The 26,636-nt window shown below is 38.2% G+C and overlaps 1 protein-coding gene across 1 annotated transcript in view; it reads left to right on the forward strand.

The window, feature by feature from the left end:
- Positions 1 to 26,636, forward strand: part of camta1b (calmodulin binding transcription activator 1b) — a 171,668-nt gene that overhangs the window by 58,516 nt on the left and 86,516 nt on the right. The window contains exons 2-3 of the mRNA XM_029692636.1: positions 14,126 to 14,221; positions 17,935 to 18,038. Coding sequence (XP_029548496.1) covers positions 14,126 to 14,221; positions 17,935 to 18,038 — 200 coding nt within the window. The remainder of the gene's footprint in view (positions 1 to 14,125; positions 14,222 to 17,934; positions 18,039 to 26,636) is intronic.

Raw genomic sequence — 26,636 nt, forward strand, 5'->3', positions numbered from 1 at the left:
AATAATAGACAGTCTAGAATAATACCCAATAATAGCCAGTCTGTAGAATAATACCCAATAATAGACAGTCTAGAATAATACCCAATAATAGACAGTCTGTAGAATAATACCCAATAATAGACAGTCTGTAGAATAATACCCAATAATAGACAGTCTGTAGAATAATACCCAATAATAGAGTCTGTAGATAATACCCAAAATGACAGACAGTCTGTAGAATAATACCCAATAATAGACAGTCTGTAGAATATACCCAATAATAGACAGTCTGTAGAATAATACCCAATAATAGACAGTCTGTAGAATAATACCCAATAATAACCAGTCTGTAGAATAATACCCAATAATAGCCAGTCTGTAGAATAATACCCATAATAGACAGTCTGTAGAATAATACCCAATAATAGACAGTCTGCAGAATAATACCCAATAATAGACAGTCTGTAGAATAATACCCAATAATAGACAGTCTGTAGAATAATACCCAATATTAGACAGTCTAGAATAATACCCAATAATAGCCAGTCTGCAGAATAATACCCAATAATAGCCAGTCTGTAGAATAACACCCAATAATAGACAGTCTGTAGAATAATACCCAATAATAGACAGTCTAGAATAATACCCAATAATAGACAGTCTAGAATAATACCCAATAATAGACAGTCTGTAGAATAATACCCAATAATAGACAGTCTGTAGAATAATACTCAATAATAGACAGTTTGTAGAATAATACCCAATAATAGACAGTCTGTAGAATAATACCCAATAATAGCCAGTCTGCGGAATAATACCCAATAGACTGTCTGTAGAATAATACCCAATAATAGACAGTCTGTAGAATAATACCCAATAATAGACAGTCTGTAGAATAATACCCAATAATAGACAGTCTAGAATAATACCCAATAATAGCCAGTCTGCAGAATAATACCCAATAATAGCCAGTCTGTAGAATAACACCCAATAATAGACAGTCTGTAGAATAATACCCAATAATAGACAGTCTAGAATAATACCCAATAATAGACAGTCTAGAATAATACCCAATAATAGACAGTCTGTAGATAATACCCATAATAGACAGTTGTAGAATAATACTCAATAATAGACAGTCTGTAGAATAATACCCAATAATAGACAGTCTATAGAATAATACCCCAATAATAGCCAGTCTGCGGAATAATACCCAATAGACTGTCTGTAGAATAATACCCAATAATAGACAGTCTGTAGAATAATACCCAATAATAGACAGTCTAGAATAATACCCAATAATAGCCAGTCTGCAGAATAATACCCAATAATAGCCAGTCTGCAGAATAATACCCAATAATAGAGTCTGTAGAATAATACCCAATAATAGACAGTCTGTAGAATAATACCCAATAATAGACAGTCTGTAGAATAATACCCAATAATAGACAGTCTGTAGAATAATACCCAATAATAGAGTCTGTAGAATAATACCCAATAATAGACAGTCTGTAGAATAATACCCAATAATAGAGTCTGTAGAATAATACCCAATAATAGACGTCTGTAGAAATAATACCCAATAATAGACAGTCTGTAGAATAATACCCAATAATAGACAGTCTGTAGAATAATACCCATTAATAGACAGTCTGTAGACTTATAATACCCAATAATAGACAGTCTAGACTAATACCCAATAATAGACAGTCTGTAGAATAATACCCAATAATAGACAGACCTGCAGAATAATACCCAATAATAGACAGTCTGTAGAAAATATCCAATAATAGACAGTCTGTAGAATAATACCCAATAATAACCAGTCTGTAGAATAATAACCAATATAGACTGTCTGTAGAATAATACTCAATAATAGACAGTCTAGAATAATACCCAATAATAGCCAGTCTGTAGAATAATACCCAATAATAGACAGTCTAGAATAATACCCAATAATAGACAGTCTGTAGAATAATACCCAATAATAGACAGTCTGTAGAATAATACCCAATAATAGACAGTCTGTAGAATAATACCCAATAATAGAGTCTGTAGAATAATACCCAATAATAGACAGTCTGTAGAATAATACCCAATAATAGACAGTCTGCAGAATAATACCCAATAATAGCCAGTCTGCAGAATAATACCCAATAATAGAGTCTGTAGAATAATACCCAATAATAGACAGTCTGTAGAATAATACCCAATAATAGACAGTCTGTAGAATAATACCCAATAATAGACAGTCTGTAGAATAATACCCAATAATAGAGTCTGTAGAATAATACCCAATAATAGACAGTCTGTAGAATAATACCCAATAATAGAGTCTGTAGAATAATACCCAATAATAGACAGTCTGTAGAATAATACCCAATAATAGACAGTCTGTAGAATAATACCCAATAATAGACAGTCTGTAGAATAATACCCAATAATAGACAGTCTGTAGAATAATACCCAATAATAGACAGTCTAGAATAATACCCAATAATAGACAGTCTGTAGAATAATACCCAATAATAGACAGACTGCAGAATAATACCCAATAATAGACAGTCTGTAGAATAATATCCAATAATAGACAGTCTGTAGAATAATACCCAATAATAACCAGTCTGTAGAATAATACCCAATAATAGACTGTCTGTAGAATAATACTCAATAATAGACAGTCTAGAATAATACCCAATAATAGCCAGTCTGTAGAATAATACCCAATAATAGACAGTCTAGAATAATACCCAATAATAGACAGTCTGTAGAATAATACCCAATAATAGACAGTCTGTAGAATAATACCCAATAATAGCCAGTCTGTAGAATAATACCCAATAATAGACAGTCTGTAGAATAATACCCAATAATAGCCAGTCTGTAGAATAATACCCAATAATAGCCAGTCTGCAGAATAATACCCAATAATAGACAGTCTGCAGAATAATACCCAATATAGCCAGTCTGTAGAATAATACCCAATAATAGACAATCTGTAGAATAATACCCAATAATAGCCAGTCTGCAGAATAATACCCAATAATAGACAGTCTGCAGAATAATACCCAATAATAGCCAGTCTGTAGAATAATACCCAATAATAGACAGTCTGTAGAATAATACTTAATAATAGCCAGTCTGCAGAATAATACCAAATAATAGACAGTCTGCAGAATAATACCCAATAATAGCCAGTCTGTAGAATAATACCCAATAATAGACAGTCTGTAGAATAATACCCAATAATAGACAGTCTGTAGAATAATACCCAATAATAGACAGTCTGTAGAATAACACCCAATAATAGACAGTCTGTAGAATAATACCCAATAATAGACAGTCTAGAATAATACCCAATAATAGACAGTCTAGAATAATACCCAATAATAGACAGTCTGTAGAATAATACCCAATAATAGACAGTCTGTAGAATAATACCCAATAATAGACAGTCTGTAGAATAATACCCAATAATAGCCAGTCTGTAGAATAATACCCAATAATAGACAGTCTGTAGAATAATACCCAATAATAGCCAGTCTGTAGAATAATACCCAATAATAGACAGTCTGTAGAATAATACCCAATAATAGACAGTCTGTAGAATAATACCCAATAATAGACAGTCTAGAATAATACCCAATAATAGCCAGTCTGCAGAATAATACCCAATAATAGCCAGTCTGTAGAATAACACCCAATAATAGACAGTCTGTAGAATAATACCCAATAATAGACAGTCTAGAATAATACCCAATAATAGACAGTCTAGAATAATACCCAATAATAGACAGTCTGTAGAATAATACCCAATAATAGACAGTCTCTAGAATAATACTCAATAATAGACAGTCTGTAGAATAATACCCAATAATAGACAGTCTGTAGAATAATACCCAATAATAGCCAGTCTGCGGAATAATACCCAATAGACTGTCTGTAGAATAATACCCAATAATAGACAGTCTGTAGAATAATACCCAATAATAGACAGTCTAGAATAATACCCAATAATAGCCAGTCTGCAGAATAATACCCAATAATAGCCAGTCTGCAGAATAATACCCAATAATAGAGTCTGTAGAATAATACCCAATAATAGACAGTCTGTAGAATAATACCCAATAATAGACAGTCTGTAGAATAATACCCAATAATAGACAGTCTGTAGAATAATACCCAATAATAGAGTCTGTAGAATAATACCCAATAATAGACAGTCTGTAGAATAATACCCAATAATAGAGTCTGTAGAATAATACCCAATAATAGACAGTCTGTAGAATAATACCCAATAATAGACAGTCTGTAGAATAATACCCAATAATAGACAGTCTGTAGAATAATACCCAATAATAGACAGTCTGTAGAATAATACCCAATAATAGACAGTCTAGAATAATACCCAATAATAGACAGTCTGTAGAATAATACCCAATAATAGACAGACTGCAGAATAATACCCAATAATAGACAGTCTGTAGAATATTACCCAATCATAGACAGTCTGTAGAATAATACCCAATAATAACCAGTCTGTAGAATAATACCCAATAATAGACTGTCTGTAGAATAATACTCAATAATAGACAGTCTAGAATAATACCCAATAATAGCCAGTCTGTAGAATAATACCCAATAATAGACAGTCTAGAATAATACCCAATAATAGACAGTCTGTAGAATAATACCCAATAATAGACAGTCTGTAGAATAATACCCAATAATAGCCAGTCTGTAGAATAATACCCAATAATAGACAGTCTGTAGAATAATACCCAATAATAGCCAGTCTGTAGAATAATACCCAATAATAGCCAGTCTGCAGAATAATACCCAATAATAGACAGTCTGCAGAATAATACCCAATAATAGCCAGTCTGTAGAATAATACCCAATAATAGACAATCTGTAGAATAATACCCAATAATAGCCAGTCTGCAGAATAATACCCAATAATAGACAGTCTGCAGAATAATACCCAATAATAGCCAGTCTGTATAATAATACCCAATAATAGACAGTCTGTAGAATAATACTTAATAATAGCCAGTCTGCAGAATAATACCAAATAATAGACAGTCTGCAGAATAATACCCAATAATAGCCAGTCTGTAGAATAATACCCAATAATAGACAGTCTGTAGAATAATACCCAATAATAGACAGTCTGTAGAATAATACCCAATAATAGACAGTCTGTAGAATAATACCCAATAATAGCCAGTCTGTAGAATAATACCCAATAATAGACAGTCTGTAGAATAATACCCAATAATAGCCAGTCTGTAGAATAATACCCAATAATAGACAGTCTGTAGAATAATACCCAATAATAGACAGTCTGTAGAATAATACCCAATAATAGACAGTCTAGAATAATACCCAATAATAGCCAGTCTGCAGAATAATACCCAATAATAGCCAGTCTGTAGAATAACACCCAATAATAGACAGTCTGTAGAATAATACCCAATAATAGACAGTCTAGAATAATACCCAATAATAGACAGTCTAGAATAATACCCAATAATAGACAGTCTGTAGAATAATACCCAATAATAGCCAGTCTGTAGAATAATACTCAATAAAAGACAGTCTGTAGAATAATACCCAATAATAGACAGTCTGTAGAATAATACCCAATAATAGCCAGTCTGCGGAATAATACCCAATAGACTGTCTGTAGAATAATACCCAATAATAGCCAGTCTGTAGAATAACACCCAATAATAGACAGTCTGTAGAATAATACCCAATAATAGACAGTCTAGAATAATACCCAATAATAGACAGTCTAGAATAATACCCAATAATAGACAGTCTGTAGAATAATACCCAATAATAGACAGTCTGTAGAATAATACTCAATAATAGACAGTCTGTAGAATAATACCCAATAATAGACAGTCTGTAGAATAATACCCAATAATAGCCAGTCTGCGGAATAATACCCAATAGACTGTCTGTAGAATAATACCCAATAATAGACAGTCTGTAGAATAATACCCAATAATAGACAGTCTAGAATAATACCCAATAATAGCCAGTCTGCAGAATAATACCCAATAATAGCCAGTCTGCAGAATAATACCCAATAATAGAGTCTGTAGAATAATACCCAATAATAGACAGTCTGTAGAATAATACCCAATAATAGACAGTCTGTAGAATAATACCCAATAATAGACAGTCTGTAGAATAATACCCAATAATAGAGTCTGTAGAATAATACCCAATAATAGACAGTCTGTAGAATAATACCCAATAATAGAGTCTGTAGAATAATACCCAATAATAGACAGTCTGTAGAATAATACCCAATAATAGACAGTCTGTAGAATAATACCCAATAATAGACAGTCTGTAGAATAATACCCAATAATAGACAGTCTGTAGAATAATACCCAATAATAGACAGTCTAGAATAATACCCAATAATAGACAGTCTGTAGAATAATACCCAATAATAGACAGACTGCAGAATAATACCCAATAATAGACAGTCTGTAGAATATTACCCAATCATAGACAGTCTGTAGAATAATACCCAATAATAACCAGTCTGTAGAATAATACCCAATAATAGACTGTCTGTAGAATAATACTCAATAATAGACAGTCTAGAATAATACCCAATAATAGCCAGTCTGTAGAATAATACCCAATAATAGACAGTCTAGAATAATACCCAATAATAGACAGTCTGTAGAATAATACCCAATAATAGACAGTCTGTAGAATAATACCCAATAATAGCCAGTCTGTAGAATAATACCCAATAATAGACAGTCTGTAGAATAATACCCAATAATAGCCAGTCTGTAGAATAATACCCAATAATAGCCAGTCTGCAGAATAATACCCAATAATAGACAGTCTGCAGAATAATACCCAATAATAGCCAGTCTGTAGAATAATACCCAATAATAGACAATCTGTAGAATAATACCCAATAATAGCCAGTCTGCAGAATAATACCCAATAATAGACAGTCTGCAGAATAATACCCAATAATAGCCAGTCTGTATAATAATACCCAATAATAGACAGTCTGTAGAATAATACTTAATAATAGCCAGTCTGCAGAATAATACCAAATAATAGACAGTCTGCAGAATAATACCCAATAATAGCCAGTCTGTAGAATAATACCCAATAATAGACAGTCTGTAGAATAATACCCAATAATAGACAGTCTGTAGAATAATACCCAATAATAGGCAGTCTGTAGAATAATACCCAATAATAGCCAGTCTGTAGAATAATACCCAATAATAGACAGTCTGTAGAATAATACCCAATAATAGACAGTCTGTAGAATAATACCCAATAATAGACAGTCTAGAATAATACCCAATAATAGCCAGTCTGCAGAATAATACCCAATAATAGCCAGTCTGTAGAATAACACCCAATAATAGACAGTCTGTAGAATAATACCCAATAATAGACAGTCTAGAATAATACCCAATAATAGACAGTCTAGAATAATACCCAATAATAGACAGTCTGTAGAATAATACCCAATAATAGCCAGTCTGTAGAATAATACTCAATAAAAGACAGTCTGTAGAATAATACCCAATAATAGACAGTCTGTAGAATAATACCCAATAATAGCCAGTCTGCGGAATAATACCCAATAGACTGTCTGTAGAATAATACCCAATAATAGACAGTCTGTAGAATAATACCCAATAATAGACAGTCTAGAATAATACCCAATAATAGCCAGTCTGCAGAATAATACCCAATAATAGCCAGTCTGCAGAATAATACCCAATAATAGAGTCTGTAGAATAATACCCAATAATAGACAGTCTGTAGAATAATACCCAATAATAGACAGTCTGTAGAATAATACCCAATAATAGACAGTCTGTAGAATAATACCCAATAATAGACAGTCTGTAGAATAATACCCAATAATAGCCAGTCTGTAGAATAACACCCAATAATAGACAGTCTGTAGAATAATACCCAATAATAGACAGTCTAGAATAATACCCAATAATAGACAGTCTAGAATAATACCCAATAATAGACAGTCTGTAGAATAATACCCAATAATAGCCAGTCTGTAGAATAATACTCAATAAAAGACAGTCTGTAGAATAATACCCAATAATAGACAGTCTGTAGAATAATACCCTATAATAGCCAGTCTGCGGAATAATACCCAATAGACTGTCTGTAGAATAATACCCAATAATAGACAGTCTGTAGAATAATACCCAATAATAGACAATCTAGAATAATACCCAATAATAGCCAGTCTGCAGAATAATACCCAATAATAGCCAGTCTGCAGAATAATACCCAATAATAGAGTCTGTAGAATAATACCCAATAATAGACAGTCTGTAGAATAATACCCAATAATAGACAGTCTGTAGAATAATACCCAATAATAGACAGTCTGTAGAATAATACCCAATAATAGACAGTCTGTAGAATAATACCCAATAATAGACAGTCTGTAGAATAATACCCAATAATAGACAGTCTGTAGAATAATACCCAATAATAGCCAGTCTGCAGAATAATACCCAATAATAGCCAGTCTGTAGAATAATACCCAATAATAGACAGTCTGTAGAATAATACTTAATAATAGCCAGTCTGCAGAATAATACCAAATAATAGACAGTCTGCAGAATAATACCCAATAATAGCCAGTCTGTAGAATAATACCCAATAATAGACAGTCTGTAGAATAATACCCAATAATAGACAGTCTGTAGAATAATACCCAATAATAGACAGTCTGTAGAATAATACCCAATAATAGCCAGTCTGTAGAATAATACCCAATAATAGACAGTCTGTAGAATAATACCCAATAATAGCCAGTCTGTAGAATAATACCCAATAATAGACAGTCTGTAGAATAATACCCAATAATAGACAGTCTGTAGAATAATACCCAATAATAGACAGTCTAGAATAATACCCAATAATAGCCAGTCTGCAGAATAATACCCAATAATAGCCAGTCTGTAGAATAACACCCAATAATAGACAGTCTGTAGAATAATACCCAATAATAGACAGTCTAGAATAATACCCAATAATAGACAGTCTAGAATAATACCCAATAATAGACAGTCTGTAGAATAATACCCAATAATAGACAGTCTGTAGAATAATACTCAATAATAGACAGTCTGTAGAATAATACCCAATAATAGACAGTCTGTAGAATAATACCCAATAATAGCCAGTCTGCGGAATAATACCCAATAGACTGTCTGTAGAATAATACCCAATAATAGACAGTCTGTAGAATAATACCCAATAATAGACAGTCTAGAATAATACCCAATAATAGCCAGTCTGCGGAATAATACCCAATAGACGTCTGTAGAATAATACCCAATAATAGACAGTCTGTAGAATAATACCCAATAATAGACAGTCTAGAATAATACCCAATAATAGCCAGTCTGCAGAATAATACCCAATAATAGCCAGTCTGCAGAATAATACCCAATAATAGAGTCTGTAGAATAATACCCAATAATAGACAGTCTGTAGAATAATACCCAATAATAGACAGTCTGTAGAATAATACCCAATAATAGACAGTCTGTAGAATAATACCCAATAATAGACAGTCTGTAGAATAATACCCAATAATAGACAGTCTAGAATAATACCCAATAATAGACAGTCTGTAGAATAATACCCAATAATAGACAGACTGCAGAATAATACCCAATAATAGACAGTCTGTAGAATAATACCCAATAATAGACAGTCTGTAGAATAATACCCAATAATAACCAGTCTGTAGAATAATACCCAATAATAGCCTGTCTGTAGAATAATACCCAATAATAGACAGTCTGTAGAATAACACCCAATAATAGACAGACTGTAGAATAATACCCAATAATAGACAGTCTGTAGAATAATACCCAATAATAGCCAGTCTGTAGAATAATACCCAATAATAGACAGTCTGTAGAATAATACCCAATAATAGCCAGTCTGTAGAATAATACCCAATAATAGACAGTCTGTAGAATAATACCCAATAATAGCCAGTCTGTAGAATAATACCCAATAATAGACAGTCTGTAGAATAATACCCAATAATAGCCAGTCTGTAGAATAATACCCAATAATAGACAGTCTGTAGAATAATACCCAATAATAGACAGTCTGTAGAATAATACCCAATAATAGACAGTCTGTAGAATAATACCCAATAATAGACAGTCTAGAATAATACCCAATAATAGCCAGTCTGCAGAATAATACCCAATAATAGCCAGTCTGTAGAATAACACCCAATAATAGACAGTCTGTAGAATAATACCCAATAATAGACAGTCTAGAATAATACCCAATAATAGACAGTCTAGAATAATACCCAATAATAGACAGTCTGTAGAATAATACCCAATAATAGACAGTCTGTAGAATAATACTCAATAATAGACAGTCTGTAGAATAATACCCAATAATAGACAGTCTGTAGAATAATACCCAATAATAGCCAGTCTGCGGAATAATACCCAATAGACTGTCTGTAGAATAATACCCAATAATAGACAGTCTGTAGAATAATACCCAATAATAGACAGTCTAGAATAATACCCAATAATAGCCAGTCTGCAGAATAATACCCAATAATAGCCAGTCTGCAGAATAATACCCAATAATAGAGTCTGTAGAATAATACCCAATAATAGACAGTCTGTAGAATAATACCCAATAATAGACAGTCTGTAGAATAATACCCAATAATAGACAGTCTGTAGAATAATACCCAATAATAGAGTCTGTAGAATAATACCCAATAATAGACAGTCTGTAGAATAATACCCAATAATAGACAGTCTGTAGAATAATACCCAATAATAGACAGTCTGTAGAATAATACCCAATAATAGACAGTCTGTAGAATAATACCCAATAATAGACAGTCTAGAATAATACCCAATAATAGACAGTCTGTAGAATAATACCCAATAATAGACAGACTGCAGAATAATACCCAATAATAGACAGTCTGTAGAATAATACCCAATAATAGACAGTCTGTAGAATAATACCCAATAATAACCAGTCTGTAGAATAATACCCAATAATAGCCAGTCTGTAGAATAATACCCAATAATAGACAGTCTGTAGAATAATACCCAATAATAGACAGTCTGCAGAATAATACCCAATAATAGACAGTCTGTAGAATAATACCCAATAATAGACAGTCTGTAGAATAATACCCAATAATAGACAGTCTAGAATAATACCCAATAATAGACAGTCTGTAGAATAATACCCAATAATAGCCAGTCTGTAGAATAATACCCAATAATACACAGTCTGTAGAATAATACCCAATAATAGCCAGTCTGTAGAATAATACCCAATAATAGACAGTCTGTAGAATAATACCCAATAATGGACAGTCTGTAGAATAATACCCAATAATAGACAGTCTGTAGAATAATACCCAATAATAGACAGTCTAGAATAATACCCAATAATAGCCAGTCTGCAGAATAATACCCAATAATAGCCAGTCTGTAGAATAACACCCAATAATAGACAGTCTGTAGAATAATACCCAATAATAGACAGTCTAGAATAATACCCAATAATAGACAGTCTAGAATAATACCCAATAATAGACAGTCTGTAGAATAATACCCAATAATAGACAGTCTGTAGAATAATACTCAATAATAGACAGTCTGTAGAATAATACCCAATAATAGCCAGTCTGCGGAATAATACCCAATAGACTGTCTGTAGAATAATACCCAATAATAGACAGTCTGTAGAATAATACCCAATTATAGACAGTCTATAATAATACCCAATAATAGCCAGTCTGCAGAATAATACCCAATAATAGCCAGTCTGCAGAATAATACCCAATAATAGAGTCTGTAGAATAATACCCAATAATAGACAGTCTGTAGAATAATACCCAATAATAGACAGTCTGTAGAATAATACCCAATAATAGACAGTCTGTAGAATAATACCCAATAATAGAGTCTGTAGAATAATACCCAATAATAGACAGTCTGTAGAATAATACCCAATAATAGACAGTCTGTAGAATAATACCCAATAATAGACAGTCTGTAGAATAATACCCAATAATAGACAGTCTAGAATAATACCCAATAATAGACAGTCTGTAGAATAATACCCAATAATAGACAGACTGCAGAATAATACCCAATAATAGACAGTCTGTAGAATAATACCCAATAATAGACAGTCTGTAGAATAATACCCAATAATAGACAGTCTGTAGAATAATACCCAATAATAGACAGTCTAGAATAATACCCAATAATAGACAGTCTGTAGAATAATACCCAATAATAGACAGACTGCAGAATAATACCCAATAATAGACAGTCTGTAGAATAATACCCAATAATAGACAGTCTGTAGAATAATACCCAATAATAACCAGTCTGTAGAATAATACCCAATAATAGCCAGTCTGTAGAATAATACCCAATAATAGACAGTCTGTAGAATAATACCCAATAATAGACAGTCTGCAGAATAATACCCAATAATAGACAGTCTGTAGAATAATACCCAATAATAGACAGTCTGTAGAATAATACCCAATAATAGACAGTCTAGAATAATACCCAATAATAGACAGTCTGTAGAATAATACCCAATAATAGCCAGTCTGTAGAATAATACCCAATAATAGACTGTCTGTAGAATAATACCCAATAATAGACAGTCTGTAGAATAATACCCAATAATAGACAAAAGAAGGATATTACATATTTCTACCTTCTGTGTACTTTTTCAGGATACATCACCATGAAGAGAATGACATTCATATCCAGAATGTATTTTACAACAGGCTTTATCTTCAAAGGGGTCGCTAGAAGCCTAATTGTAGGACAGACACACACACACACACACACACACACACACACACACACACACACACACACACACACACACACACGCACACACGCACACACACACACATAGAGGGGGACAAACATAAATGCACACAGACACACTCACAAACATATGTAGCGTACATAGCTACAGGCTTTATGGAGGCCGTGGGTTGAGAGTCCCGTTGCGTAGAGAAACTCCAGCAGATCAGAGAGGAGGAGCCCACAGGCACATAAACATGGAGTACCACCACCTCGCTACACACGCACACGCACGCAGGCACGCAGGCAGGCATGCAGGCAGGCAGGCAGGCAGGCAGGCAGGCTCATCCTTGGGTGCCTGAAAGCCCCTAGCGATGTCTTGTTGCTCTACTATCTGACTTATGTAAAGCGAGGATGCTACTGTAATATACATTGAGTGTACAAAACATTAGGAAAACCTTCCTAATATTGAGTTGCACTCCCCCCTTTAACCCTCAGAACAGCCTCAATTCGTCGGGCATGGACTACAAGGTGTTGAAAGCATTCCATAGGGATGCTGGCCCATGTTGACTCCAATGCTTCCCACAGTTGGGTCAAGTTGGCTGGATGTCCTTTGGGTGGTGGACCATTCTTGATACACACGGGAAACTGTTGAGTGTTAAAAACCCAGCAGCATTGCAGTTCTTGACACACTCAAACCGGTGCGCCTGGCACCTACTACCATACCCCGTTCAAAGGCACTTAAGTGTTTTGTCTTGCCCATTCACCCTCTGAATGGCACACACACAATCCATGTCTCAATTGTCTCAAGGCTTAAAAATCCTTCTTTAACCTGTCTCCTCCCCTTCATCTACACTGATTGAAGTGGAATTAACAGGTGACATCAATAAGGGACCATAGCTTTCACCTGGATTATCCTGGTCAGTCTATGTCATGTAAAGAGCAGGTTCCTAATGTTTAGTACACTCAGTGTAGATCAAGCTATAGATTAGAAGATGGCTGCTCTTACTGTTTGAATGGAAGAATGGATGTCATTGACATAATATGACCACTTCTTGCTGTAGTAAGTCTGTATCATAGCAACGGTGACCAGGGAACAGGGAAATTAAGAGATGAAAACAAAGCAGAAGTAGAAGTTGTTGAAGCCAATGGTCACAAGCCAATAGGAATATTCTGCCCAATTTCTCATGATTTCTTCTCCTCTCTCTACTTCTCTCTATCCCATATCTCTCTCGCTCTCTCTCTCTCTGTAGGGTTGAAAAGGATAAGGAATCCAGAGCGGATGATTAGAATCGCCGTGGGATACACAGGACATGCCCCTCCCAAGAGTGATGACACTGACACCAACGGTAAGGCAAACACACTCCAGCACCGCATCACAGGACCCAACAGACGTGTGCTGCTTTTTGTAGGACGAGGTGACTGTGTGTTGAAAAGCCTTCTGGCTAAACAAGCTGGCAGCCGAGGCCTTATTCTCTTCAGCTCTGTTACGAACCTCTTGTGGACAGATGTACTGTACATAAACATAACTGGTACTGTAGAATCTGTCACTATCCTATGGGATGCATGAGATAACAAGCAGCATTAGTTCTGGGTCTTGGGTTTTCGTCACTCCCAGGTCCTAATCAAGCATCTGACCAAATTATCAGAGATTTTAGTTCTGGGTTACTGAGATTACTCTGTTACAGATAATACACACATGCACACACTCACACACACACACAGACACACACACACACATTCTAAAGTGAGTCTCATTCTCATTCAACTCTGTTACAGATCATGTTTATTCATGCGTGCCGACGCAGAGCATTGTGTGTGCGCACTCACACACACAGAGCTTATTTTAGGAGCAGAAGCTCATTGTCATGCCTAATCAATGCACAGAGCACTATCTATCCATACGGCATGGATCAGTGTTACTGGTGCTGGGAGAAACAGACCGTGGCTGGTTAAGAAAGAACTGGCTTTAACTGAGATGTATGAGAGAGAGACAGGGCGATCAAAGGTGTTTGTGTGTGTGTGTGTGTGTGTGTGTGTGTGTATGTGTGTGTGTGTGTGTGTGTGTTTCTAGTTCTTGTTCTAGTTTGGTGTGTGAGTGTATGTCTATTTGTGTGTCTGCATGTTTGTGTATGAGAGGGAGAGAGAGAGAGAGAGAGAGAGAGAGAGAGAGAGAGAGGAGGGGGGGGAGGGAGGGAGGGAGTGTACACACACGGGGTGAGGGCCGGGAATATCTGTAGTGTTAAGGGGAGCTATAAAGGTGATGAGTGCTTTGATTGGTTATTGATCCTAGAACAGGACAGCCATCCTAGTGTGTGTGTTTGAGAGGAGGCCCAGAAAGGGTTTTTGTGGGGAGGTTATTGATTTGTACTGTGTGTTTGTACTCTCCTTGTCTGCTATCCTGATCTGTCCTGAGATACAACAGGGACAGGAGAGGACAGAGCGACAGAGACAGGAGAGGACAGAGTGACAGAGACAGGAGAGGACAAAGCGACAGAGACAGGAGAGGACAGAGCAACAGAGACAGGAGAGGACAGAGCAACAGAGACAGGAGAGGACAGAGCAACAGGAGAGGACAGAGCAACAGAGACAGGAGAGGACAGAGCAACAGAGACAGGAGAGGACAGAGCAACAGGAGAGGACAGAGCGACAGAGCAACAGGAGAGGACAGAGCGACAGAGACAGGAGAGGACAGAGCGACAGAGACAGGAGAGGACAGAGCAACAGAGACAGGAGAGGACAGAGCAACAGAGACAGGAGAGGACAGAGCAACAGGAGAGGACAGAGCAACAGAGACAGGAGAGGACAGAGCAACAGAGACAGGAGAGGACAGAGCAACAGAGCAACAGGAGAGGACAGAGCAACAGAGACAGGAGAGGACAGAGCAACAGAGACAGGAGAGGACAGAGCAACAGAGACAGGAGAGGACAGAGCAACAGAGACAGGAGAGGACAGAGCAACAGAGACAGGAGAAGACAGAGCAACAGAGACAGGAGAGGACAGCGCGATAGGAGAGGTCAGAGAGACAGAGACAGAGACACACCAGAGCCCAGGGACATGAGAGGACAGCGAGACAGAGACAGGAGAGGACAAAGAGACTGGAGAGACAGAGACAGGAGAGGACAGAGAGACAGAGACACACCAGAGCCCAGGGACATGAGAGGACAGAGATGGGAGAGGACAAAGAGACCTGAGAGGACAGAGAGACAGAGACAGGAGAGGACAGAGAGACAGACAATGACAGAGAGAGAGAGAGGGGTCAGGGACAGATGGAGCGGGGAGGGACTTGGGAGGAAAGAGGAATGGTGAGGGACAGGGACAGGGGGAGGAGCAGAAAGCGAGGCTAAGGTTGTTGGTTTGAGAATCGGAGGGGAAGGCTTGGGCATGGAGGATGAATGATTCATTGATTCTTGAATTGTTTGGTTGGTTGATTGATCGATCATACCAACAATTCCTCATATCCCAGCATTCTCTCTGTTGTGGTATCCCAGCTGAGGATGACTTGAGGAAAGGTTTATCAGCAGAATCATGAATTAGCATGCACACCCATCCCTCTATCCCTCTCCTCATCCCCCCTTCTTCTTAATCTTCTCTCTCCCTGTCTTTTCCTTCCTTCCTTCCCCATTTCTCTGCCTCTTTTTGCACGCACATCTACCCCGAACTCTTCTCCTCCTCTCCCTCCTTCCCTCTCTCCCCTATATCTCCCCCTCTCTCTTCTTCCTTCCCCTCTATCTAGTTTCTGTGCAATGAGCCTTTCTTTCACATTCATTTTATTTAGAAAAGGGGGAAATATTACATTTCTCCTCAGTACTGGGATAGATGTTTTTATTTATTTAACACCCCTACTCTTAAAATAAGTGCCATGGGATCTTTAGTGACCACAGAGAGTCAGGACACCGTTGAACGTCCCATCCAAAAGACAGCACCCTACACAGGGCAATGTCCCCAATCACTGCCCTGGGATACTTTTTTGACCAGAGAAAAGAGTGCCTCCTACTGGTCCTCTAACACCACTTCCAGCGGCATCTGGTCTCCCATCCAGGGACTGACCAGGACCAACACTGCTTAGATTCAGAGGCAAGCCAGCAGTGGGAGGGATGCAGGGTGGTATGCTGCTGTAAGAGTTGCATTTGAGCGTTTTTATTCTGGAAAGTTTTATAATTAACTGACAGCCTCACAGGGGTATTGGGATTTTTCAGTAATACATGTGGAATACATGACAGTTTTAGAAGGTAAAATATTAATCAACTAATGGATGGGGAATGTGCATTTGTAGCATATTTGATTCTTATATAGGTACCAATAAAGATGCTGTTCAGATGGAAGTGTGTGTCTGGGATTGCCATGGGAATTTGTTGGTGGTAGGATCTTTCTGGAAAGTCCCAAGGGAGATATAAACTTAGGTGGTCCACACGCACACAACCACGCACATGAGATGTATGAGTGTGTGTGCTTGCATGCATATGGTGGGTGTGTTTGATCGCCGGTTTCATGTGGGTTTTCTAGTGCATTTCAAAGGCAGGGCCCTGATGAGAATTCCTCTGATCAGTGGTCGGAACATCGGGGACACTGGGCGGGATGTGTGTGTGTGTGTGTGAAGGAGAGGATTTAAACACTGATTGGCATTCATAGCAGTGAGTCCGGAGTGCTGCTAAATAAGAAATTAGGCTTTACCTAAGCCAGCGCCATTCAGCTGTTTGAAATTCTGTCTTCTCAGGGCTTCTATTAATAAATGCATAATTGATTAGGGTGAGCATACGTGCCTGAACACACTCTCACTGTCTCTATCACTATCTATCTATACCCCCCCCTCTCTCTCACACACATACACACATTGTGTCAGCGTGTGTGCATGAGCATGTTCAGGAGTCTCACGTCTCCTGGGTTAAACAGAGGTCCTTCACTCAAACTCAGTCAATAACCTGTCTGTCTGTCTGTCTGTCTGTCTGTCTGTCTGTCTGTCTGTCTGTCTGTCTGTCTGTCTGTCTGTCTGTCTGTCTGTCTGTCTGTCTGTCTGTCTGTCTGTCTGTCTGTCTGTCTGTCTGTCTGTCTGTCTGTCTAGGTGAGCCTGGCCAGTTGAAGATCTACCTACCTAAGAAGCTGTTGGAGTGTTTGCCCAAATGTTCCTCTCTTCCCAAGGAGCGCCACCGCTGGAACACCAATGAGGTGAGAGAGCACTTAGGATGACCCAATAATAGGTTGCGCCTAGTCCAAGGACTTGGATGGATTAGGGCCTCTGTGTAGCAGTGTTTGAGTGTGGTGACCTCTAGCCTCTTCCATAGGTTATCATCTCCCTTCACTATTCCAGTGGATGGGTTTCCACGTGTAGTTCTGAAGAAAACTATTGTGCTGGGCCCACTTGTGGTTTGCTATTATTTCTGTTTTGATTGTGGATAGAGACTGAGGCGTGTGTGTTATTGATCTAGGACAGTGGTTCCCAAACTTTTTATAGTCCCGTACCCCTTCAAACATTCAACCTCCAGCTGCATATCCCCTCTAGCACCAGGGTCAGCACACTCTCAAATGTTGTTTTTTGCCATCATTATAAGCCTGCCACACGCACACTATACGATACATTTATTAAACATTAGAATGAGTGAGTTTTTGTCACAACCCGGCTCATAGGGAAGTGACAAAGAGCTCATATAGGACCAGGGCACAAATAATAATCTAATAATAATCAATCATTTTGCTCTTTATTTAGCCATCTTACGTATAAAACTTTATTTGTTCATTGAAAATTGTGAATAACTCACCACAGGTTAATGAGAAGGGTGTGCTTGAAAGGATGCACATAAGTCTGCAATGTTTGGGCTCCGAGTGGTGCAGTGGTCTAAGACACTGCATCTCAGTGCAAGAGGTGTCACTGCAGTATCTGGTTTGAATCCAGGCTGCATCACATCTGGCCTTGATTGGGAGTCCCATAGGGCGGCACACAATTGGCCCAGTGTCATCCGGGGTAGGCTGTCATTGTAAATAAGAATGTGTTCTTGTCTGACTTGCCTAGTCACATTTTTAAAAGTTGGGTTGTATCGGAGAGAGTCTTAACATTGTGATTTTCCAAGGCAGGATACTCTGAGTGCAGCCCAATCCAAAAATCTGGCAGTGGCTTCTGATTAAATTCAATTTTCACAGAACCGCTTGTTGCAACTTCGATGAGGCTCTCTTGTTCAGATATCGGTAAGTGGACTGGAGGCAGGGCATGAAAGGGATAACAAATCCAGTTGTTTGTGTCATCCGTTTCTGGAAAGTACCTGCGTAATTGAGCACCTAACTCACTCAGGTGTTTCGCTATATCACATTTGACATTGTCCGTAAGCTTGAGTTCATTTGCACACAAAAAATCATACAATGATGGAAAGACCTGTGTGTTGCCCTTGTTAATACAGACAGAGAAGAGCTCCAACTTCTTAATCATAGCCTCAATTTTGTCCAGCACACTGAATATAGTTGTGGGGAGTCCCTGTAATCCTAGATTCAGATCATTCAGGCGAGAAAAAACATCACCCAGATAGGCCAGTCGTGTGAGAAACTCATCATGCAAGCAGTCAGACAAGTGAAAATGATGGCCAGTAAAGAAAACTTTAAGCTCGTCTCTCAATTTAAAAAAACATGTAAATACTTGATAACCCCTTGATAACCAGTGTACTTCTGTATGTTGTTAAAGCGTTACTTGGTCGCTGCCCATATCATTGCATAGTGCAGAAAATACATGAGAGTTCATGGGCCTTGCTTTAACAAAGTTAACAATTTTCACTGTAGTGTCCAAAACATCTTTCAAGCTGTCAGGTCATTCCCTTGGCAGCAAGAGCCTCTCAGTGGATGCTGCAGTGTACCCAAGTGGCATCGGGAGCAACTGCTTGTACGCGCGTTACCACTCTACTATGTCTCCCTGTCAACCCAGCTTTTACGCCATCAGTGCAGATATCAACACATCAAAGTCCATTTGATGTCACAAAGCTGTCCAGTACTTAAAAAATATCCTCTCCTGTTGTCCTGGTCTCCAGTGGACTGCAGAAGAGGATGTCTTCTTTAATTGACCCCCCATAAACGTAATACCAGGAGCTGTGCCAGGCCCACCACGTATGTTGACTCATCCAATTGTAACACATAGAATTCACTAGCTTGTATGCGAAGCAGTAATTGCTTCAAAACATTTCCTGCCATGTCACTGATGCGTCGTGAAACAGTGTTGTTTGATGAAGTCATTGTCTGTATAGTTTTTTTGTCCTTTTCCTCCAGCATTGTCCCAGCCATATCCGCGGCAGCTGGAAGAATTAAGTCCTTCACAATAGTATGGGGCTTGCCTGTCCTTGCCACTCGGTAGCTCACCATATAAGACGCTTCTAGCCCCTTCTTATTAATGGTATCTGTTGCTTTTATACATGTCTTACTACTCAAAAGTCGTCTTAATTCTCAATAAAAAACTCCTGTGGCTTATTTTTCAAATTGCCATGTTTTGTTTCTAAATGTCTGCGCAAGAGTGAAGGTTTCATCGAGTTGTGAGATAGTACTTTTGCACGAAATAGGTTCAAAAGTATCTGTATCCACAGTAAAACGAGTCTTATATCGACATAACCTGAAAGGCAAGGAAGAAGCCACTGCTCCAAAACCGCCATAAAAAAGCCAGACTACGGTTTGCAACTGCACATGGGGACAAAGATCGTACTTTTTGGAGAAATGTCCTCTGGTCTGATAATGACCATCGTTATATTTGGAGGAAAAAGGGGGAGGATTGCAAGCCGAAGAACACCATCCCAACCATGAAGCACGGGGGTGGTAGCATCATATTGTGGGGATGTTTTGCTGCAGGAGGGACTGGTGCACTTCACAAAATAGAAGGCATTATGAGGATGGGAAATTATGTGGATATATTGAAGCAACATCTCAAGACATCAGTCAGGAAGTTAAAGCTTGGTCGCAAATGGACAATGACCCCAAGCATACTTCCAAAGTTGTGGAAAAATGGCTTAAGGACAACAAAGTCAAGGTATTGGAGTGGCAATCACAAAGCCCTGACTTCAATCCCATAGAAAATTGGTGGGCAGAACTGAAAAAGCGTGTGCGAGCAAGGAGGCCTACAAACCTGACTCAGTTACACCAGCTCTGTCAGGAGGAATGGGCCAAAATTCACCCAATTTATTGTGGGAAGCTTGTGGAAGGCTACCCGAAACGTTTGACCCAAGTTAAAGAATTTAAAGGCAATGCTACCAAATACTAATTGAGTGTATGTAAACTTCTGACCCACTGGGAATGTGATGAAAGAAATAAAAGCTGAAATAAATAATTCTCTCTACTATTATTCTGACATTTCACATTCTTAAAATAAAGTGGTGATCCTAACTGACCTAAAACAGGACATTTTTACTAGGATTAAATGTCAGGAATTGTGAAAAACTGAGTTTAAATGTATTTGGCTAAGGTGTATGTAAACTTCCGACTTCAACTGTATAGCACGCTGTGGCTGAGGAAAGGCACTCCTCCCAATATAAGTGAACCCCAAATAAATGTAGTTATCATTATATTTGCTCCTCTTTGATGGTCCAACGTCCCTGTCTGTTTTGTGCTTTCCCGGGTAAGGGGGCAGTAGATCTTCGGCTGCATCAGATTCACAACTGTCAGTGTCTGTGCTAGCTGAGCTAACAACAAATGTAGAATTACTGATGCTAGCATTGGATGTGCTCGTGGAAGCAGAACAACTTGTGTCGACAGTTGCAGGTGTAGTACTGCTGGCAGTAGCAGTACTACCAGTAGAGTTGGTATGTGTCTCTATGGACACGGGCCTTACTAAATGGACTGTTTGAAAATGTGAAGAAAAGTGTAAAAAAAATATATATATATTTTTTATGTGAATCACATTTTTATTTGGCGTATCCCCGATGGCATTGCGTGTACCCAAGTACCCCATTTTGGGAATACCTGATCTAGGAGATGTACATTCATTACTATGCGATGTAAAGCTTATTTGACTTGTGGTTTCTCCTCTGAGGCAATTCATTACATTTTTCATGTGATCTGTCTCAGTGAAGGACAAACAGCATATCTGCAGCCTACAGAACAGAGCACTCACTGGAATCAAGTGTGTGTGTCTGTGTGTGTGCCTGCATGTGTGTATGTGGTTCCGAATTGAGAGCAGTTTGTGATCTTTCAGTGCTGAGATTTTTGTGTAGGAAACACAGAGTCGAGAGTATGCGTGAAGACAGACCCTCTCCTCTCTCATTGTCTCTTTCTCCTTCTGTGTGTGTTTGATGATGGAGTGAAGGCTCAGTTCAGGGGAAGGTTGGGTGTCCCTGGGAGGATTCCTTCAAAGCTCATCTGTTTCATCAGAGGCCTAAAGTTTCCTGAATACTTAAACACCCCATAGTGTCTGTCTCCCCTTTGTCCTTTATAGGCATACTCCTGTTTCTGTGTTTGAGGGAGAGAGAGACATGGAGAGAGAATGTGTGTTTATGTATGTGTTTGTGATTGTGTATGTCATTTAAGTGATAATGCCAGAGAAGCCAGTGTTTGGAGGATATATTGGCACGGGTATTGTTTGTCTCAGGCCGGCAAACCATGCCAATATATCTTCCTGTAGTAACAGAGCTGTGAGTCGGGAAGCAGGTGCAGGTGAAATGTTTAATAAAACAACAAAACCAGTAACGAGCCAAATCCATAAGGCTACACGCCGGTAAACAAGAGCATACCAACTGGTTAGGAAACATAAGGGAGTGACATATAAAGGGGAGGAAATAATGAAGGTAATGAAGTCCAGGTGTGAATCATAATGATTAACATGTTTGCGTAATGATGAATCCCAGGACCAGTGGTTAGTATTCTGGTAATGTCATATGCCGGAGAGGAGGAGCAGGAGAAGATGTGACACTTCCAAACACCGGCTTCGAGGGCATTATCACTTTTCTACAACGGGTTACCAACATATTCATATTTTCATTAAAAATTTTATTTTGATGAATTTATTGATACTATTTCATCCTTCCACAAGATATCGTCCCGAAACAAATCTAGGGTTTCTACCGAAGCCAACTGTTCGTTCGTTCTATTGGTTCGGTTGCCAGAGACGCGACCCAGTCGTTCAGTCTTTTTGTTCTGTATCTATAGATGCGACCCAGTCGTTCGTTCTAAATGTTCCATTGCCATACTGGCTGTCAACGTTCTTATCTCTTGCTTGCTAGCTAGCTAACTACGGCTAACTTATAGTCATGTCAAACAATGTAGACAGAATAACAACAGTAGCTGCATTTGTTTAAGCTGTTTTCTAGTGACATTTATTGGACACATCCATAACAATGAGCTAATGAGGTACGATTTCACCTGGCATAGAAAATGTGCTCTCTCGTCAGGACACTGTTGTTCAGAGGAGCTAGCCAACAACACAGCTAACACAATCACTTCAAACTGAAGATGGGAAGACTGCAAACTAGCTGCACTTCATTTCGTTTGACCTTTTTTCAATTGACATTTCTTTATATATATCCATAAAAATGATGCCAGCTGATTCATGATTTCAACTGGCGGAGAAACACTGCCTGCCTTTCTCTCTCGTCCCGACTTCGAGATCGAATATGAATATTGAAACAATGTTGCAAATGCCGAAGAGACAGACAGCAAGATTTATACTAGGGATACACAATATATTGGTGAACATATCGGAATCGGCCGATATTAGCTAAAAATGCCGATGTCTAGTTTAACGCCAATGTGCAAAACCGATGTCAACGCTGATGTGCATACTTATATAACATAGGTACATATCATAATGATGCCACGTAAAATGTTGCACTACACGTGCAACACAGCATTCATAACCTAGCCCACAATGTCTGCTGTGTGGATCGAGCAGTCAAGAAGTTGAGCAGTCATTTGAAAGAATAAGAACATTTCAGCAAGACAACTCAAAGGTGAAATCCATTAACACCAAGATAATGGAATTTATTGCCCTTGACAATCAACCGTTCTCTGTCGTGGGTGATGTTGGCCTTCACCGACTGGTCGAGCACCGATACACACTACCAAGGGCTCTATTTTTCAGATGTTGCCCTACCGGAGTTACACAGTAATAGCGTCACTTTTATTAGCTTCAAAACATACATACTATGGAACGCCGTTTGGGTATTTGCATGTCAAAAAGATACAGTAGCACTGTCAAAGCTGTAAAAAAAATTCTGTAAACACCAGTTGTGTTTACGATGTGTTTACAATACCGCGTTGGTAATAAAGCATAATTTGTTTGACCGCAACCTCTGAGGTAGCTAGTTTTAGCTTGGTACCTAGCTATCACCAATACAACCTGCCTGAAAACAATGACCAGTAGAAACTGCAGTCATTTTCATTATTCTTACGTAAATGCCAACAAATTAACTTTGTGTGTGTGTGTGTTCGTGCGTGCGTGTGTGCGTGTGTAACCTTTATTTAACTAGGCAAGTCAGTTAAGATCAAATTCTTATTTTCAATGACGGCCTACCCAGGCCAAACCCGGATGACGCTGGGCCAATTGTGCACCGCCCTATGGGACTCCCAATCACGGCCAGATGTGATGCAGCCTGGATTCAAACTAGGGACTGTAGTGACGCCTCTTGCACTGAAATGCCGTGCCTTAGACTGCTGCGTCCATGTGTGTGTGTTAACTATTTAACTGTACTAGAATTCTTAAAAGGCCGCTAAAATGTTAAATATCGGTTATCGGTACCGTGGTTTTTTGGCAAGGAAAATATCGGATATCGGTATTGGGCAAAAATGTCATATCGGTGCATCACTAGTTTATACAAAGGAATGTGAGATAATGTCTAGATGCTTTTTATAGTGGAGGTCAAGTTTATAACTTGCCTGGCTGGGCTGATGAGACAGTGGATTGCACAGTCAGATGGAACAGAGTAAATAGGCATTTTAACACCATAGATTTAGCCGGTGGTAACTTGTGGATAAGACACCGCTGGAATGCACTTTTAACCAATCAGCTTTCAGGATTAGACCCACCCATTGTATAAATCAGGCATAACTGATGCACCAAAGCATTATATACCTCTCCTCCAAATGGTTCTGTCTGAATGTGATTTGGAGGGAATCTCACAGATAGGTTGTGCTGATAATTTAGCCTGCTTCTAAATCCTACTAGTACTGTGTGTGTGTGTGTGTGTGTGTGTGTGTGTGTGTGTGTGTGTGTGTGTGTGTGTGTGTGTGTGTGTGTGTGTGTGTGTGTCTGTGTGTGTGTTAGCTTATAATTCATCATTGTGCTAAATGCCCCAGCTAGCACATACTGTAATGTTCTGAGAACCATGTTTCTTAGAGCTTGGTGAGAGCGTGTTTGTCCTATGATTATTTTGCATACAACCTTCCCCCAATGTTCTGGAATGGTGTAAGATAATGAGCTAGCACATAACGTTCTGAGAACCCTATGTTTCTTAAGTGAGAATTTCAGGACTTCAGTATAACGTTTCCTATAGGTTTCCCCATGGTTCTATTTAAAGGAACGTTCTCAAATTGTTCTAAGAATATTAAGAAACAACGTTCTTCTATGGGAATTTCAGTACTTCAACGTTTTCTACTGTTTTCGTCATGGTTTTATTTAAACTCATGTTCTTAGAACGTTCAGAGAACGTTAAGAATCAATGTTCTTCTATGGGAATTTCAGTACTTCAGCATAACGTTTCTTCAGGTTTCCTCCTGGTTCTATTTAAAATGTTCCATTAAAACCATAAGAAAACATTACTAACATTCATAGAATGTTCTAAGAATGTTATTTATAAACATATGCATTCCGTTTTCAGCATCAACAAAACTCTCTCTATCCTCTATATTGTTAAGTGTGTTTTGGTGTGTTGGATGCGCCCACTAATTGACCCTACCTGATCTAAATGAGTGCTTGTTTCTTTTGAAATGGGATCGGTTTGAATAGACTCAAATTAACAGCTTCGTATGAGTTCCCAGAACATGCTAAATGTTCCCTTCCGTTCTCAGAACGTTTTAAAAAAAACTTTCAGTTTTATTGTTCAGGAAATGTATGGCTTCGTTCCCAGAACCAATGGGAAACCAAAAACGTACATTTCCATAACATCCAAGGAACCACATGTGCTAGCTGGGGCTGCTAATACAGCATGGTGATGACTTATTGATAAAAGGCCAGTCGTGTGTGTGTGTTTCATTTCAACCTGCAGCGGGATCCAAGTTTTAGAGAGAATCTTAGTGATCCTCTCTATCTCTCGCTCTCTCTTTAGCTTTTCTGTATTTTCTTTTGCACTCGGTCTTCATCTCTATCCGTCTCTACCTCCTCACCCTCTATGACCTTTTTCACATTGACGATAACAAAGGGACATTTTAGAGAGGTTCTGGAGAGACAATACTGTTGTGTAAACTTGCCAAATGATCACGTCTCAAGCGCTCCCTCCAGAGGTCATGTATGACCCGCGCCCTACAGTTACCCCTATCCGGGCAGGGCAGTGTGAACAGAATTCTCCTCATATTTAAGACTTGTTTTATTGAGTTTAACATGAAATTGCAGTAACAGCCTGTTACATTCAGAAATTGTAGCAGTAACTGAGCCACATAGAACTATGGAAACCCATTCCCCTAACATTTGTTTTAGGTCGATAGGTTTACTATCTCAACTTTGAGATATGTAAGTAAACATTTTGAGATAGTACAAATAGAATATGTGTAACATTGTTTGGTGATGTCATAGGTGGCACCACAAGGGAAATTGTTTTCCTGGGACCCAGAGTAAAAAATAAATAAAGGTTTTATATGGGCCATGATGGACTAGATTTT

The sequence above is a fragment of the Salmo trutta genome, chromosome 16, assembly GCF_901001165.1.
Source record: "Salmo trutta chromosome 16, fSalTru1.1, whole genome shotgun sequence".
Lineage (NCBI taxonomy): Eukaryota > Metazoa > Chordata > Actinopteri > Salmoniformes > Salmonidae > Salmo > Salmo trutta.